The sequence below is a fragment of the Bipolaris sorokiniana genome (genome assembly GCF_000338995.1).
Source record: "Bipolaris sorokiniana ND90Pr unplaced genomic scaffold COCSAscaffold_6, whole genome shotgun sequence".
Taxonomy (NCBI): Eukaryota; Fungi; Ascomycota; class Dothideomycetes; order Pleosporales; family Pleosporaceae; genus Bipolaris; species Bipolaris sorokiniana.
Genome location: NW_006911900.1, coordinates 1085313 through 1101043, shown reverse-complemented (window position 1 = coordinate 1101043; position 15731 = coordinate 1085313). Strand labels below are relative to the sequence as shown.

Below are 15731 nucleotides of genomic sequence, written 5' to 3'. Positions count from 1 at the left end.
CTTAATACAAGAATGGGTGATTGGTCTATATATGAAGCTGGTAGAGCCAGAAAACGTAATCTGGCCTTGATCATCAGAGCGTCAGAAAGCGGCAAATTCAATCTGGTAGGGCAGGTATTTTTCGAATGGCTTGGCTTTCTGTTATTGGTGTTAGATGGCAGGGTGAGTATGTTCGAGGCTTGTTGGGACCCAGAAGATGTTCTGCTTTTAGGATGGACTTTTCATCAACTCTGGTCGAATGTCATTATGGAAGACCAGGTAAGCAAGTTTGTCAATAGGCAAATCTGTCAATGGGATGGTTCTTCATATTTCAAACAAAAGTCAGAAGGAGATAGTTGAGTGAGATGTAGAGTAGATATCATGATTACAAATAGGGCACATAAATTCAATCCAGTGGCTGTTCTCCTGGCTACAAAAAGGAAGTTACCGATAACACAAAGTACGATTGGAGAAGGATCATACAAGAAAATGCATGGCTGAATATTTCAGGTTAACCGCGAATAAGTGCCGTCGACACTATACCCCAGAGGCTCAAACAGAGTGATGGCACAAATGGCACGATTTACTTTTTGGCTGGATAATAAGTATCAAGGATGTCTGATTGTTTCGCAATGGGGCTGTTCCAGCTCATAGACCATGGACACATGCCTGGGTAAATGCAGTTGCACGTGGTACTCTTGGGATTAATATTGTGACTGCGGCTAGGTTGGCTCTAAGACTGTTGATTGAAACGCCCGATTAGAATAGAAACAGTGCAGGCTGGGGATCCTTGGTTCGGTGATGGCACGTGACATGCAACCACAAATATGTACACTGGCTTGGATTGATGTGACGCAGCACAGGCATTATGTGGCAGGCTAGCAAAGTGAATGACATTTGCTGCAGATTACCAAAGCAGTGTTTGGCCGGGTGCAGAAGAAGCGGAACTCTCGCCTAGACATGGACATACATATGTAAGTACACAAGTAGGATGGTGTATCGGCAGCGAGGGGCTTGATTGAGGCGTTGGCGATGCAGCCATGAAGCGTTTGTGGAAAAGGACCGAGCCGCAACTCCTTTTGAGAGGTCGAGGAGGCAGGAACAGGCTAGCGCCGACGCTAGCGACGCACCAATGTGGTGTAACGTACCCAAACGATGTGTTTCAGAACAGGGCAGGGGCGTGTGCGTTCGGGGAAGCAGCGACCCATCGACGACACGCCAAAATAATTCACTCTCCTTCCTGCCTGGCGGCACAACGACGACGACAACGACGACGACAACAACACCAACACCATCAATCACATCGCCTCGAATCCCAGCCGCTGCTGACCAACCCCTCCTCCCGACCGCCTCCCCGGCACAGCCGCATTGCTATTCACTGGGCTGAACCGCCTCGCCCTGTCTCGCCCCGCCGACGGCGTCTCCGAAACTCGCATGTTCGTCAGACATCAGCGCCGCCTCAACTCCACACTGTCGCTTCTACCTCGATAAACTACCTACGACCGCATGCGACGCCTGTCATCTGCCGCTGGACGACGGACGCGACCTCGCCCTCTTTGTTTGCACCGCCAAAGCACCTTCGAAGGGGCTTACTGAGTCCCTGCGCAACCCGCTCCGACCAACCGCGCCTCGCTTCGCTTGGTTACCGCTCAACGCCCACCAGCCTCCAAACATTGAACACGCCGCGAGGCATGAGCTAAGATGACGCGCCCTCACATCATCAGAGCAGGTACGAACACGGCCAACTCGTGTGCCATTCGACGTGCGTGGGCTAATTCATGGCGGTAGACACGATTGACCTGCAGGACAAGTTATCCCCGACCGCCCAAGACCACTCCCATCAGCCCGAGCACCCAGCGCCTCTTGGAATAGGCCCAGCTGCCCCCCATCAGCAGGCCGCTATCCGCCATGTAGAGAAGGAGCGTTCCTCAGAAGAGGCGCGCCTGCACGATGCCTGGGTCCACAGCAACAGCACGCTCCGAGACGACCCCGGGTCCGACGACGAACGCACCGTCACAAACAACACAAAGGGACACCAGTCTGGGCATGACGAACCTGCTGTGAGGTTGAATGGTGGCGCACTTGGTGACGACGATGCTGATATGCAGGATGCTGACGTGGAGGAAGACATGGACGACGATATGATGGACAAAATCTCGAGTTCGCCTTCGATTGACGATGGTGGGTATTTTCTACCTTTTAATTCCGCGACTTGGCCCGCAAGACAGGAGTCTCTGACCCCACAGTCTTCGCCGATGCCCTCAACAGTCGCTTCTTCCTCTCCTTTCACGAACACACCCAATCATTTTCCTATTTCTGTCGCCGATGCCACAGGGCCTTTTACGGTCGCAGCGTCCGACAGCTCTCTTTTGTCAATATGTCAATTCCCATCAAATCCTATTCCTTTTCATTTGCCCTCGTCTATGGAGAACTCGTCAATGGAGCATCATCGTGGTGAGTATACCTGGACAAGGACCACTCCCGCCCCGGACAACAAGGACAATAAGGACGACACTGAAGCAGAGGTGGGCATGAGCCCGAGAGCCAAGCACTTCAGGGTAATAGAACGCCGCATACAAATGATAAGGGATGATTCGCAAGCATCACTCATCTCTGAACTCGATGAGGAACAAGTCAGGAGTACGCTCAAGCCCATCAGTCTGCCCTTGTTTGGCACTTCAGATGACCCATTTCTGGATTGTGCACGCAGCCCACCTCGGACATTGAACGGAACGCCTCCACCTACACTTCAGTACTCTGACGATGAAGACGGCTCTTGGACTACCGACAGCGATGCCGATTCCTGGGACGAGGACCTGGACCAAGACAACGATGATGCATCCAATGACGCTTTCTTTTCTGATGACTCCAGATTTATCGACTCAGGTTGGGGAGGCGAATGCTTACGAGAAATAGAGGACATCGATTTTGAATTCGTCTACGCTCTACACACATTCGTTGCTACCGTCGAGGGTCAAGCAAATGCAACCAAAGGTGACACGATGGTGTTGCTTGATGATAGTAACAGCTACTGGTGGCTGGTACGGGTCTCCAAGGATAACAGTATCGGTGAGTATCGACGGCCGACGCACCATTCCTTGCTGACCGAGTCAAGGCTATCTGCCCGCGGAGCACATTGAAACCCCCACAGAACGTTTAGCACGTCTCAACAAGCACAGGAATATTGACCTGTCTGCAACGATGCTTGGCGATACCGCCGAGAAGACTAAAAATCCACTCAAGAAGGCCATGCGGCGGAGGAACGCAAAGACGGTACAATTCGCACCACCGACCTATGTTGAGGCATCGGACTATGACTACTCCTCCGACGAGGGCGAGGGTGAACTTTTTGGAGGCCCCGAGCCCAAAGAGATGCAACAACAACAACAACAACAGCAGCAGCAGCAGCAGCAGCAAGCCACAGCACAGACCGGTGATTCGTCTCAGGACGAGGGTCTGCAAGTGCAGCCGCTCAAAGTTAACGGCACAAGAAAGGATGCGAATGGTCAAGCTGAGGGCGATGCACGACGCTCGAGTGATGACTCTAACAAACAGGACGGACAAAGAGGAAGCGAAGACAACCTGGATCGCCCGCTGGATCCCAAAGTATCACGTAATGGTACTCTCCGCAACACCGACTCTTTCTTCAAAGACGACAACACCGAAACACGCAAGATTACACTCACACCCAATCTACTTCGCGATGACTCGACTCCTTTAAGTAATGGTTCTCGAGAACGCGGTCCAAGTCTGGAGAGTTTAGAGAAGAACGGCTTTGCAGATAAGGTGAAAGATGACAAGAGGAAAAAGGAGAAGAAATCAGGTATGCTTAGCGGACTGTTCAAGCGCAAGGACAAGAAGGGCAAAGGCCCGCAGGACTCCATTGATAGCGATGTCGACAAGGCAGAGGAGGTGGATCGCAGCTCACCGCAGTCGAAACCCTCGGACGAACTTGTAGAGCGGCCATCCAACGAGCAGGTGACAGCACCTGCACCCTTAAGACAGTCAAGCAAGAACAAAGCGCATAAGCGCCCGAATCACCGAGATGACTCACCGATAAAGACAAAGGGTATCTTGAAGACAGAAAGTCCTACGGATATGGATGCGGATGATGATATGGACGTTGAAGACGAGTCAACTACACGGCAAGCCACCTCATCCATGCGCCTAGTACCTCCAGAAAAAGAAGATGAAGATCAACCAGCAGCTGAGCAGCAGACTGCAACTTCTGTCTCGGCTTCGACCTCTACAGCCTCAAAGAACCCCTTCAGCGGTATGATCAAGTCTCAAGCAGATGGAGAAGTGAAGCGCGAAAAGGTCACAAAGGCCAAGCAACGTGTACAGTTGGACGATTTCGACTCGGATGAGAGCAGCGATCCCTTTGCGGACCCCGACTCCGAACGTAAGACCAGAGGAGCCGATAAATCAGAATCGACTGAGCGTCTCTCAGAATCACCAGTACATGTTTCTGTTGCCGACGTACAAGTAGCTCAGAAAGAAAACGGGGCAGACAGAGACAGAGAGATGGACTCTCACCATACCCCGGGTCTATCTACAGACAGCTCAAGCCAAGAAACCAACTCGCCGATATCGACACCAACACCCGATGACAGTCCCATGAAAACCACCCAGGAGGGTATTAATGCCCCACGATCTAATTCAGGGAATACCTCGCCTACACATGTCACATCCAACTCCACTATTCCTCCCCCTTCGAGGCCCGCTCCCATTCCTGTTGAAGAATCAGTGCCTTCTCCGCCTGCTTCTTCAGAGAGCACAATACTTCCTGCTTGGTCTGACGCTTCACTGCGCGCCTACCTCGACGACGGTAGCGAGATTCGAGACATGCTCGTCGTTATCAACGACACTACGGGCGTCGTGCCAGTTGGCCCCGACCATCCCCTTATGAAGGATTACCTCGCCGAGGAAATGAAGACAATGCAAAGCTTGAGTGGCGAGCTCGACCGCTTGCTGAACGGATTAATGGAGAAGTCCATGAAAAGAGCGGGAAGTGCAGCTAGTAAAGCTAGCACGACGCGCAGTACCAGCGCCAATGGCAGACTGAGCGCAGGGGCAATGTTTTGAAGGAGTAAAGGCTGGTCCGGAGTCATTCATCATTGTTAGTATACCCGAAGGACTGGATTTTCTTTCTTTCTTTTTTCTCCTCGACCGGCGTTGTCTTCGAGACCTGGGACACATCATGTGGGATGATTTCGGAATCCAATTGGGGTTTCTGGTTTGGGTCTGTACGCTTTTGTTTTTTCGCTATGCCCCCCTCCCCTTTTCCCGTTCTTGCTCCTCTATTCTGGTTCCGCCTTTTTTTGTCTTTCTACTTACGGGGCTGAGGAATTATTCTATCTGGACGAGCTAACCAGACATTTGTTTTTCTACTTTGATTTTCTTTTTGTGTCCTCTAATCCTTCCCTATGGTTGACTGTATGGTCAAGGTGGGCTTGGGACTTCAACACTATTCGTTACATGACCACATCTCCAATACCCCTTTTTTTCTTTTCTTCTCCGATTCTTTGGATATGTTTGCGGCACTCGCTTATCTTTGTTTCTTTTTGTCTAGCTGTCTATCTTGGTTCGCGTGGGGGCTGTTGACTTGTGGCGGCATGCTTCCTTTCCCCACTTTGTATTGTGTAGCATTGAACATGTTTCTTCCCTCCTGTGGAGGAGAGAAGCAACCCTGGAAATACATACTTCTGATCCCGAGGCTTTGTTTAGATATGGCAATGGTGATTGCGATGTTGATACAGGCAAGCAAGTAATGTTTTTGAATGCATTCTTATTTGCAGGCTGTACTGTTGAGTTTGTTAGAAATAATTAGATAACTTCTTATACTAGTCACTATTGAGAAGACACAGCCAGCTCAAATCATAGCCACTACGCATATTCCCTCACGTAGATATCATCACATCTCCACATCCTCCTTCTGCAACGCCTTGGCCGGTTTCTCATCCAACGCCGCCTCCTCTGCCTCACGAATACCCAGACTCTGCGCAATGTGAAACAGCCTCATCTTCTCCTCATGTGCCGTGCTATCCCCAAACACGGCATCCATCTCCTCCAGACTCTTGCCTCTCGTCTCAGGGATGCAGAACCAAGTAAACACAAACGCCACGAGCGCAAATCCCGCAAAGAAAATATACGTCCCAAACCCAATACTGTCCAGCATATCCGGTGTCACAAGCCCAATGATGAAATTACACATCCACGTCGCAGACGTCGTTAGCGACATGGCCTTTGAGCGGTTTCCGATGTTGTAGATTTCAGAGGGGAGGACCCAGCCGATGGGCGCCCAGGAATAGGAAAAGTTGATGTCGTATATGTAGATGAAGGCGATGCCTGTCCAGCCTGCCGCGGGGTGCGAGGATAGAGTTGAGCCGTAGCCCCCGATTACGCCGCCGACGATTAAGAGGGAGATGCAGGTTCCGGCTGCGCCGCAGAGGAGAAGGGGGCGGCGCCCCAGTTTGTCGATGAGGAAGAGGGCGGGGAGGGTGGAGAGGGTGTTTACTATTTAACGTGTTAGTGGAAGAGGGGGTTTTTTTCATCATCTGAAAGTGTTTAGGATGAGGGTTGGTGGGGATGAAGTTTACCGATTCCATAAACACCAGTTGCTAGCAACCCCGTCGTCTTTCCTGATAACCCCAACTGGGCAAAGATTGTCGGAGCGTAGTAGATAATCGCATTACATCCGATAAATTGTTGGAAAAACATCACGCAACAGCCGATAGCTGTGCGCTTGAAGGAGGGCCAGGTGGAAAAGAGGGTTGAGTATCCGGCTAGGTAGAGCGAGACCCCTGACTTGCCTGGGAACTTCTCCCGGGCATACGTCTCTTCGAACATGACTTCTGCTTTGATAGCTAGATACTCTTTCTGTACTTCTTCGTCGTCGGGACTGGCACGTCGCACTCGTGCGAGTGCATGGAGACCCGCATTCTCGTTGTCACGCTTGCAGTAGTATCGCGGCGACTCAGGGAAGAACAACATGCCAATTCCAAGTACGAGACCAGGAAATATCTGGATGGCAAAGGGGACACGCCACGAGGCGTCGCTCTGGCCGGTGCATCCATTCGGACCCACGTCGTTGATGGGATGGAAACTGGGTTTCGAGGCCGTGCCGCCCGTGTAGGGTATGTTTGGCGCGCACCGCGTCCCGCCAATGTACTGAGTCCCATACTCGAGCCAGTAGGAGACGAGGATACCAAGGGTAATGGAGAGTTGCTGTAAGACAACTAGTGTGCCTCGGATACCGGCTGTGGAGACTTCGCTCATGTACATGGGGACGATCATGGTGAGCATGCCGACTGAGAACCCCGCAATTGCTCGGCCTATCGAGATGTTAATTAGCTTATTCATGCATAATTTGTTGGAGGTGGAGTGTTACATACCAGCAAAAGCCATTGGAATATTGATAGCACCCGCCTGAAGCGCAGAGCCAATAGTGAAGATGACGACGGCAATTATGATCGAGCCTTTGCGCCCAAAGCGATCTGCCACTGGGCCATTGACGAGCGAGCCGAACCAAGCAGCGAGTAGCAGAGTTGATACGAACCAGCCCTTGAACGAACTGTCAAGGGCAATTCTTGGAAAGGCTGCAGCGAAAGACTCCATGGTGAGGACCCCAGAAATTACTCCTTGGTCATAGCCGAAGAGAAAGCCGCCGAGTGAGGCAAACTGAAAGTTTTAGTCAAAATCTAGGATTTAGAGAAAAGGTATCTTACAGCTGATAGAGCGAGGAGGTATGGGTTTTGTCGTAGTTCCTTGTACACACTCTTCTTCTGGGCAGCCCCAGAGTCGACTGCATATCCTGCATCCGACATGTTCGCAGGCTCACCGACGGTGCGTCAATTGACTTGCTTGAAGGAATTAAAGACGCAAAGCACATGGAGCATCGCAGCACCTGATCGTCCATATATATACATGCTCATCATCGAAAGACCTTGAAATATCACAAAGGCACCACCAGTCATACGACTTCGGACCACAACGGTCCGACCATACAGCAACACCAAATCTGCTCCACTAGCATGCAATGCAATGCAGTTCTGTCTGAAATTTTCCCCGCATGGAGAGAATTACCTGATTCATACGTTAAAACTGGGGATCGAACATCACTTGCGCTCGGACTACTATGGTCCGAACCCCACAAGAAGCATATCTTGCAAAGAACAGGTTCGCGTGACGTTGATGTTTCGATCATCTTGACCCAACTTTTGCAATTACCACGTCTCACCTAACCTTCTTGTGATTTTCTGTCTTTTAATTGAACAATCCATCAATCCGTTCCAGCCTCAGGAGATGACGAGCGACACTCGCGTGGATAAGCTTCCTGTAGCTATCCTAGACTTGGTTAAGCGCACGGAAAAGCTTCTCGCTCGCCAAGCCTCCAACCCCAGTCAACGCATGCTCGTTGCGCTTGCGGGTGTGCCAGGAGCGGGCAAGTCAACGGTATCCCATGCGCTCTTGATCGAGTTAGCGGCGCGAGGCATCAAAGATATTGCCATAGTGCCAATGGTAAGTGGCAATCGCAGCAAGCGTCAGGGTTTCTGACAATATCAGGACGGTTTCCACTATACTCGCGAAGTTTTGTCGACTTTTGCGGATGCAGATGTAGCATTCAAGAGACGCGGTGCTCCTTTCACTTTTGATGCAGAAGGATGCGTCAGGCTTGTAAAATCGCTCAAGGCTGCACCTGTCACTGCAGATGGCGAAGAAGACTTGTGCATAACTGCGCCGACCTTTGATCATGCAGCGAAAGATCCTGTGGAGAATGGTATCCGCATCTCTACCCGCACACGCCTCATCATCGTCGAGGGCAACTACACACTGTTGAAACAAAAGCCTTGGGATGAAATCGCAGAGATTTGCGATGAGAGGCGCGTAGTTGTTCCTCATTACAGCCACACACCTTGACTGACATTGCATAGGTGGTTTGTGGATGCACCCGTGGAAGTCGTTCGTGATCGCTTAGCCCAGCGTCACCTTGCTGCTGGAATTGAATCCTCGAAAGCGGCAGCCATTGCCAGAGCTGAAGAGAACGATATCCCCAATGGCGAGTTGATACGGTCATTGCTCATCGAACCAGACGTGATCATTGAGAATTGACAAGGATTTTAGATCCAAGCGCACACTGGAGGCTAAAGGAGACTAATACTCTAGAACTGCGTAGTGGACAAGTCCCAGTCGAAAGAGGTGAACAGCTCGTTGGACTCAAGAGACCATGGGAAAGTGCTTAAAGCTACTTTATCCAGCTCAACGTTCTGGAGCGTACCCGAACTGAAATCATCAACGGATACCACCTGGTCAAGAATAGCGACGCATCTTGCTGAGAGTGAATCTGTAACGAGATGTTCACGGAATGTCTTCCTGGCTAGTCGCACATCTTCAAGCCAGGTAGGCATTTCTTTGGCACTTGGGAAGCTGATTATGCAGAGCGTGATGACTAAAGCGGAATGGAAGAGGAAATATCTAGAACAACCAATTAGTTCTCAACCCTTGGTGTGATCGATATCCACTATACTTACGTTGCGTACCATCCTTCTAATCTACTCGGTTCACTCATTGTGTACTGGTGTATCGAAGTGACAGTAGAATGCGCAGCATCCAAACAAAGCCGCTTACACTCGTCTTGAGCTGATTGGGTTGCCTCATCAGGAATCTGGCTGCGCTCTGCAATTGCACGACGAAGCAGGATTTGTCGAAAGATGATGATTTTGAGGTTCCAGAACCTCCACCATAGTCGTGACCTTGCGAAAACATACCATCGGGCTGGCATGTATGGTGGATGTGACAACTGAAAGTACAAGGGTACCATGTGCGCCCATGCCTCCACGGTAGTATTGAATGCGAGTGCTGCTTCAGCTGACAAACTAGGTTCAGCCAACAACCTGTTTGTGATGTGGTTGGTGTGCATGTGGAAGCTACTCTGTTCACGAAGTGCAGAATAAATTGTTGGAGTATCGAGTTCGATGGGAAGTTGAGTAGTTTGAGGAGTAAGTGCCTGACTCTGGTCAATTGTGTATAACTCCTCTTTGAACCTACGGGATACTTTACCTCGTCGTTTATGTTGAGAGCGTGGTGTACGCTCATGGAATCTTGATCAGGTAACATGACTGCCCGTCCGAAAGTCGTAGAGGCTCCGCTGTCGAACACATACAAGCCCCACCAAACTCTGCGTCTCGACTCGCGTTCGATTAGGCTGATATTCCAATGCGGAAGCTCTCGGTGAAGAGCTAGACTCAGTGCCGTGCGCACTGCGAGACCTAGCAGATTCCATCCTGTGTTTGGGCTGTTACGTTTCTGGCTAAGATTGCTCAGTAATACAAGTGCTTGGACGGAGGACAGGCTGGCGGCTTCCAACACCGATTCATCCTGGCCAACCGTGAGCGCTCGGCGGTACAGATAGTCTTCAAGGCCGACTTGGTCATGATTCACAGTCCACGCACCAAGGGCTATAATCGCGTGATATAGCATGTCCCAAGACTTTTTCGGTGGCCGCGGAACCACTTCGTAGTACTGCGCGCGAAATGTTGCTTCATGAATGAATGGGTACACAACATGATAATTGAGGAAGTATGCGTCAATCAGGCTGCCCGCAAGCTGCTTGACGAGAGCAGAATGCGAGACGTGCGACGAGGCCAGGATTTTTCTGAAAGACGAAGACGGTTCCACGGCATGTTTCTGAGGTGGTGCTCCAGTTTGATGTAAGAATCCAGCCCAGTCTAGCAAGCAACGCAGAAACACGACACCAGAAGTTGAGCCTGAATCACGTTAGCGCCATATGCTTTTGTTGGTGTGGGTGAGTTAACCTAGGTATCCTACCCCTGTAGGCTCTACGGAAAGGGCGGCCATGCCATCGGTTAGCCCGTCTATGTTGAGGTCTTCTTCTTTCCAGTTAAATCCGTCAACATCGTTCGGCACAGCTTCAGGAAGAGGAGGTTCATTTGAGTTAGATTTAGTGCTGCCCTGAGGGCTGAGCGCAGCATCTGGTGTTCGCGACTGGATAATCTGTGGGGTTGGGATGGTTGCATTGGGAGAAGAAAGGAGCTCTTCAATATCGACACCCGGTACCAGCTGAGCGACCAGCGCTTCCAGACTGTGTAGCCGTTTCTCTACGCTCGTAAGGTACGCCCTGGTCAGCGGTGATCTGATGATCTTGCCACTGTAATGACATTGCGCACCGCTGTGGGCACAGGCAGTGCAAAAGGGTGATTCCTTAGAGCATTTGAGCTTCTTTGCGCGACAGCGGTCGCACGACAGGACATCCTTTGGTCTTCGGTGCTCCATGCATGAGACGAGTTTAGTGTGGAAGAGGTGGGGACGGATGGAATTGCAGAGAGAATCGGAGCACCGAACAGCAACGCGTCCGCTGATCTCTACGGCAATCGGACCGACGGACTGTGCCACTTACAGCCACGCTAGCCACCCCGCCTCTGGGCATCCCAGCATACGCCTTTGGATGGTGAATGCATCAACACAACAGAATTTTGAAGGGGAAAACCTTAGCGATTGGGGAAATAGGGAGTGTTTTGAAACTATTCACTCAGCTGGTCACCAAGAGCCGAACCTTGCATTTGCAACACCTCCACCATGGCCACTTCTCCCAACCAGCTTGATCGTCTCCCGCATTGGGCCGATCACCAGATTGCTCGTGAAGAGTGTCATGGAGGAGAACGACCAGGTCCCAGCCGTCAGGCTCTCACGCCCTGCACTAGATGCAGAGAGCCTGGCCATAACTCACGTACATGTAAAAAGGATATATTAGGCTCTACTTAATTTAGTATAACTATCACTATCTATATACTAGATTATCACGCTGTTGAGTTGTGCAGCTTCAAAGGTGCAAAACGTTAGTAAGGTGGCTCACTCGCTTACCAAATACGTTAACCTTGTTATTGTTACTTTCTTAACTATATCTCTTAACATGTCTCCCTATGTTAAGCCAAACATAAAGGAATACCCACCAGGAGAGCCTATCTGGTACGACCTTATTGCTAACACAACACGCAAAGTTTTTCAGAAGAAAGATAATAGTGTTAAGGGTAAGCAAGAGTCTACAGTCGGGAGTCTAGAGAGTCTAGGCAAAAAATCGGGCAGGAGAAGGATGGTACGACGTTCAAAACCTCTTTGTAGAAAAGGAGAGGGGCGAGACATTGTTCACCAAGTAGGCTTATGTAATGGTCTGGGAAAGGTGGAGGGGACAACAGCCCAATGGTGCAGCAAGTGCAAAGTGCAAAGTGCAAAGGCAAAGCATAGTTGATCTCAAACGTTGATTTGGTGACCATGTATAATATGTCATATTGGTCTAATTAAGTGATACTAAAGACTTAGCTTCGTTGAGCCCCCCGATTAGAGCTTCGAGAACTTGGGGTTGTACCAAGTCCTGTATAAAACATACATATCATTCGCCACCTCGAAACCCCAATTCGCGAAGTTTTCCGGTTTCCCTTCTCCATCATTCGGCCAGAACCCCACAGCCCACAGCCGCGCGTGATACTGGCCCACCACAACATTGTCAAGCTTTTTCCAATCGGCCATTAGATTTTCCAAGAATTTTTTCTTTGTCTGGTTGGGCGTTTGGGTCTTGATTTCGATCCAGTGCCAGGGAGTGTCGTCGGGTCCGTGGATACCTAGGTCTACACGCCTGCCATCGTCATATGGGGTCTCTTCCCGTCGTAGGATTGCTTTGGTCGTGCTGGCTTCTACAGATAGGTATAAGCCTAGATCGGCTTGTACCCAGGCCTCCCAGCCGTAGTCTAGAGCAGCTATGCGGCCGACTTTGTGGCTGTTTTCTCGGGCCCAGCTTAGCATGGCCTTGCTTACAGACTCTGGGTTATCGGGGGCGAATTTGCTCATGGTGTTGGGGTGCTAGGATTGATCGTCAATTACTTCAAGCTAGTAGCTTATCATGATAGAGAAGAGAGGAGCGTACATTAATTGAGGCTGATGTTAATTGACTATCGGCTATGATGAATCAACAATATGGTTGAGAATGTTCCGAGTATCATTCCACTAGGTACTTAGATCAAGAGCTATGAAATCGCTTCCCGAAGCAGTGCTGAGACTCGAGTGTGGAACATTCACTAAATTTTACACCAGTCCCTCTTTTTCCTCTTAAGTCTCACGACCCGCATCGGTCAAGTCGAGACACTCGGAGCACGCGAGGTCATGTGAACCAGGGTAATAATACGCCATACTCTCAGCTCCGTCCTTGCGCAAGCGAATTCACACTTAAGATCCCTGCAAAGCGCTAACAGAACGAACTTCCCTAAGCGATATATACTTGTACCGAAGCGGCCGTGAGCTAGGACCGAATGGATAGATATGAGCTGAATCCAATACTTGTCGTTACTACTTTAAGAAATGAGAAGGGCATGACCGAGTGCCACCACCTAAAAGAGGTTCTCTTTCAACGCTATGCGGGCTGGATTGGTCCAGCCTGTCGGCCTTGCCGCCCGCAATTGCGTGAACTGTTCTGTGTCGCTGCAGCCCATAGTCTATGTTAAAACCGTTGATAATGTAAGTGTAGCATATCAAACAGATTAGCGTGCTCATATCGTACTTGGAAATATGAAACGTACCGTCTAAAGATATTCTGAGTGATGATTGTCCACACGTAGCAATAGCGCAGTCATCCCGCGATCGACAATCCGAAAATGGTGCCAAAACGATCAATGACTCAGTTTTTCATTGACATTCAAGGGCAAGAACTCTAGGCTTGAGCTCCAGCTCAGGATTTGGGCACGCGGCTTGCTAGATGCAATTTAATGCCCGCAATCACTACACCATCACGATGATCAGCGTCAATCATGATTGGCTCAGACTAGCCCAATCCGTAGCCTGTTCGCGAGATATGAGCCAAGAAGTCCAACAATGTTCTAGAATTTCTTCGCCGGTTTGCCGAGTACTAAGTATGGGGTTGGGCGTCACCGACTAAGCTGAGGGATCCCACCAAAGAAATCTGCACCAGGCTGCATCGGGGCGGGCTGTACTAGAAAATTGAGAGCCAAGAAATATTACACGTGACTGTTAGTTTACCGAGGACGATCTAAGCCCGCAGATAGTGATTCGTAGTTATGGTTCAGTGGTGAACTAAGCGCTCTTGGGAGTCGTGGCTTGTAGTTACCTGCATGGGAAACAGAACTACGGCTCGCAATCTATCCTCAATTGGCGAAGTTGCGACTTGTGGAATCTGTGATCTATATAGATGTGGCTAGATCCACGTCCGAATACGCCCATATAAGGGGGGTGGAGGCCTTTGAGTACTTTTCTTTTCTTTCGATTTCTCTATCAGTTCCCTAATCATCCAGTGAAATTAACACCGACTTTCTACTCATTCCATTCATACAACAGATCCACCCAACACCATGGGAAACACAATTTCCGATATGTTGAAGGAGGCGGATAAGAAGAAGGAGGCTGACGCCAAACAAGAATTGGAAATGTTGCAAAAGATGATCAATGCAGTCCTAGACAAATTTGAGAGTGAGATCACAGAGTGAGTATAAACTGTCTCAAGCTCAAAGGGTTCAATTGCTTATGAGTTGATGCTAGGAAATTCTTGAATGCAGATAATACAGCGAAGACCGAAGTGCCCGGAATCCGTGCCCTTCGCAAAAAACGTTTCTCAACATGCAAGATTTCCGATAAAGTATGTTCGTGGCCTAGGTGACTTCTTCCCTCAGTGCTGATATGTGGCTTCTTTATAGCCTGCAGATGAAGTTGGTGGTGCTATCGATGACTTTTTTGGAGCTGCTACAGGAGGCAGTCCGAAAGAGAAACTCGCCAATGGATTTAAGGTATGTCTTGGCTTGATAAGCTTATAACCTAGCTAAACTCTTGGGATCTAGAAAGTTGTAGGTACTGCACTGAAACAGTTCCTCGGCAATACGGAAATCGGCGTCACAGATGCAAGTGAATACTTCATTTACATGCACCACAACGCAATCATCCGAATTGATCTTAGAGTAAGTTGCAATCTACTAATAAACAGAATTTGTGTTAACAATGGTAGATGTGGCGATGGAACTTCCATAGTGAAGGCTTCAAGACGGTTGATAAAGGTGTCCTAGGATGTAAGCGTTCGAATTTTTCCATCTCATAGTGCACTTGACTGACCAATTGCACAAGACATCTTTTGCGTTTCAGTAGTTGATGTTGGCGCTCTCAAGACTGCAGAGTTTGTTTACCTCATAAGTGAATACGCTGGTAAGGTCATCCACAAGCTAATCAACCAGCTGCTAATATGGACTCCTAGGGGACGAAGAGAACGAAGTCGAGCAATACTGCGAGCAAATGGGTAAGATATATGCCGCTGCACGCAAAATGCAACAGAGCGAAAAAGCCGCCATCACGGCGAAATAGTATCAGTAAGGTTACACTGTCCTTCTTTTTCATAGAAAATGTTAAAATATCTATCACAACCTTGACCGTTGTATTAACGTGCAGTTGAATTGCGGTCTCATAAATCATTTACAAGTTGCTTGTCTTTATATCTGCTTGTCAAATATGAACACTATAGTTGAATAGCAGATTTGAAGCGAAAATCTCGACCTTTTAAGGCGGAGCTTGTATTATCTAGCCACATAAGTATTCTGCTTGGGAGAAATACATGGGGACGGGCGATTTCATATCTCTTTTTTTTTAAGAACAGTTCTGTGCCGGATGGGTAGGAAGACGTTATGAACTTTGTAGGTTGCTTTGCATGGTGCTACTTCCCGCTAGTGGTTAAAGTATTGCAAATTGGT

At 49.4% G+C, this 15731-nt stretch overlaps 7 protein-coding genes across 7 annotated transcripts; 4 read left to right on the top strand and 3 right to left on the bottom strand.

Moving 5' to 3' along the window:
• The first annotated feature begins 1523 nt into the window (after window positions 1-1523).
• Window positions 1524-5235, top strand: COCSADRAFT_316878 (uncharacterized protein). Its single transcript, XM_007701337.1, has 4 exons — window positions 1524-1708; window positions 1768-2160; window positions 2896-3048; window positions 3095-5235. The coding sequence occupies exons 1-4, from the start codon at window positions 1681-1683 to the stop codon at window positions 5062-5064; spliced, it is 2544 nt and encodes an 847-aa protein (XP_007699527.1). The 5' UTR covers window positions 1524-1680; the 3' UTR covers window positions 5065-5235.
• COCSADRAFT_316874 (uncharacterized protein) lies at window positions 5235-5821 on the top strand. The gene has a single exon (XM_007701336.1). The coding sequence runs from the start codon at window positions 5406-5408 to the stop codon at window positions 5748-5750; it is 345 nt and encodes a 114-aa protein (XP_007699526.1). The 5' UTR covers window positions 5235-5405; the 3' UTR covers window positions 5751-5821.
• Window positions 5822-7908, bottom strand: COCSADRAFT_316873 (uncharacterized protein). Its single transcript, XM_007701335.1, has 4 exons — window positions 7707-7908; window positions 7374-7659; window positions 6579-7313; window positions 5822-6495 (listed from the first exon to the last, which is right to left on the bottom strand). Exons 1-4 carry the CDS (start codon window positions 7803-7805, stop codon window positions 5894-5896), a joined length of 1722 nt encoding a protein of 573 aa, XP_007699525.1. The 5' UTR covers window positions 7806-7908; the 3' UTR covers window positions 5822-5893.
• Window positions 7909-8283: 375 nt separating this feature from the next.
• On the top strand, window positions 8284-9090 carry COCSADRAFT_170823 (uncharacterized protein; the record flags this gene model as incomplete). Its single annotated transcript, XM_007701334.1, has 3 exons — window positions 8284-8499; window positions 8545-8861; window positions 8913-9090. The coding sequence occupies 3 exons, from the start codon at window positions 8284-8286 to the stop codon at window positions 9088-9090; spliced, it is 711 nt and encodes a 236-aa protein (XP_007699524.1).
• Window positions 9091-9140: 50 nt separating this feature from the next.
• COCSADRAFT_25961 (uncharacterized protein) lies at window positions 9141-11425 on the bottom strand (the record flags this gene model as incomplete). The annotated part of the gene is made up of 5 exons (XM_007700867.1): window positions 9141-9453; window positions 9510-9991; window positions 10039-10745; window positions 10794-11265; window positions 11396-11425. The coding sequence occupies 5 exons, from the start codon at window positions 11423-11425 to the stop codon at window positions 9141-9143; spliced, it is 2004 nt and encodes a 667-aa protein (XP_007699057.1).
• A 908-nt stretch (window positions 11426-12333) lies between these two features.
• COCSADRAFT_189992 (uncharacterized protein) lies at window positions 12334-13054 on the bottom strand (the record flags this gene model as incomplete). The annotated part of the gene is made up of 2 exons (XM_007701333.1): window positions 12917-13054; window positions 12334-12852 (listed from the first exon to the last, which is right to left on the bottom strand). The coding sequence occupies exon 2, from the start codon at window positions 12838-12840 to the stop codon at window positions 12334-12336; it is 507 nt and encodes a 168-aa protein (XP_007699523.1). The 5' UTR covers window positions 12841-12852; window positions 12917-13054.
• A 1223-nt stretch (window positions 13055-14277) lies between these two features.
• On the top strand, window positions 14278-15416 carry COCSADRAFT_36346 (uncharacterized protein). Its single transcript, XM_007700958.1, has 7 exons — window positions 14278-14482; window positions 14539-14635; window positions 14694-14783; window positions 14835-14951; window positions 14999-15059; window positions 15115-15192; window positions 15242-15416. Exons 1-7 carry the CDS (start codon window positions 14352-14354, stop codon window positions 15346-15348), a joined length of 681 nt encoding a protein of 226 aa, XP_007699148.1. The 5' UTR covers window positions 14278-14351; the 3' UTR covers window positions 15349-15416.
• The last annotated feature ends 315 nt before the right edge of the window (window positions 15417-15731 follow it).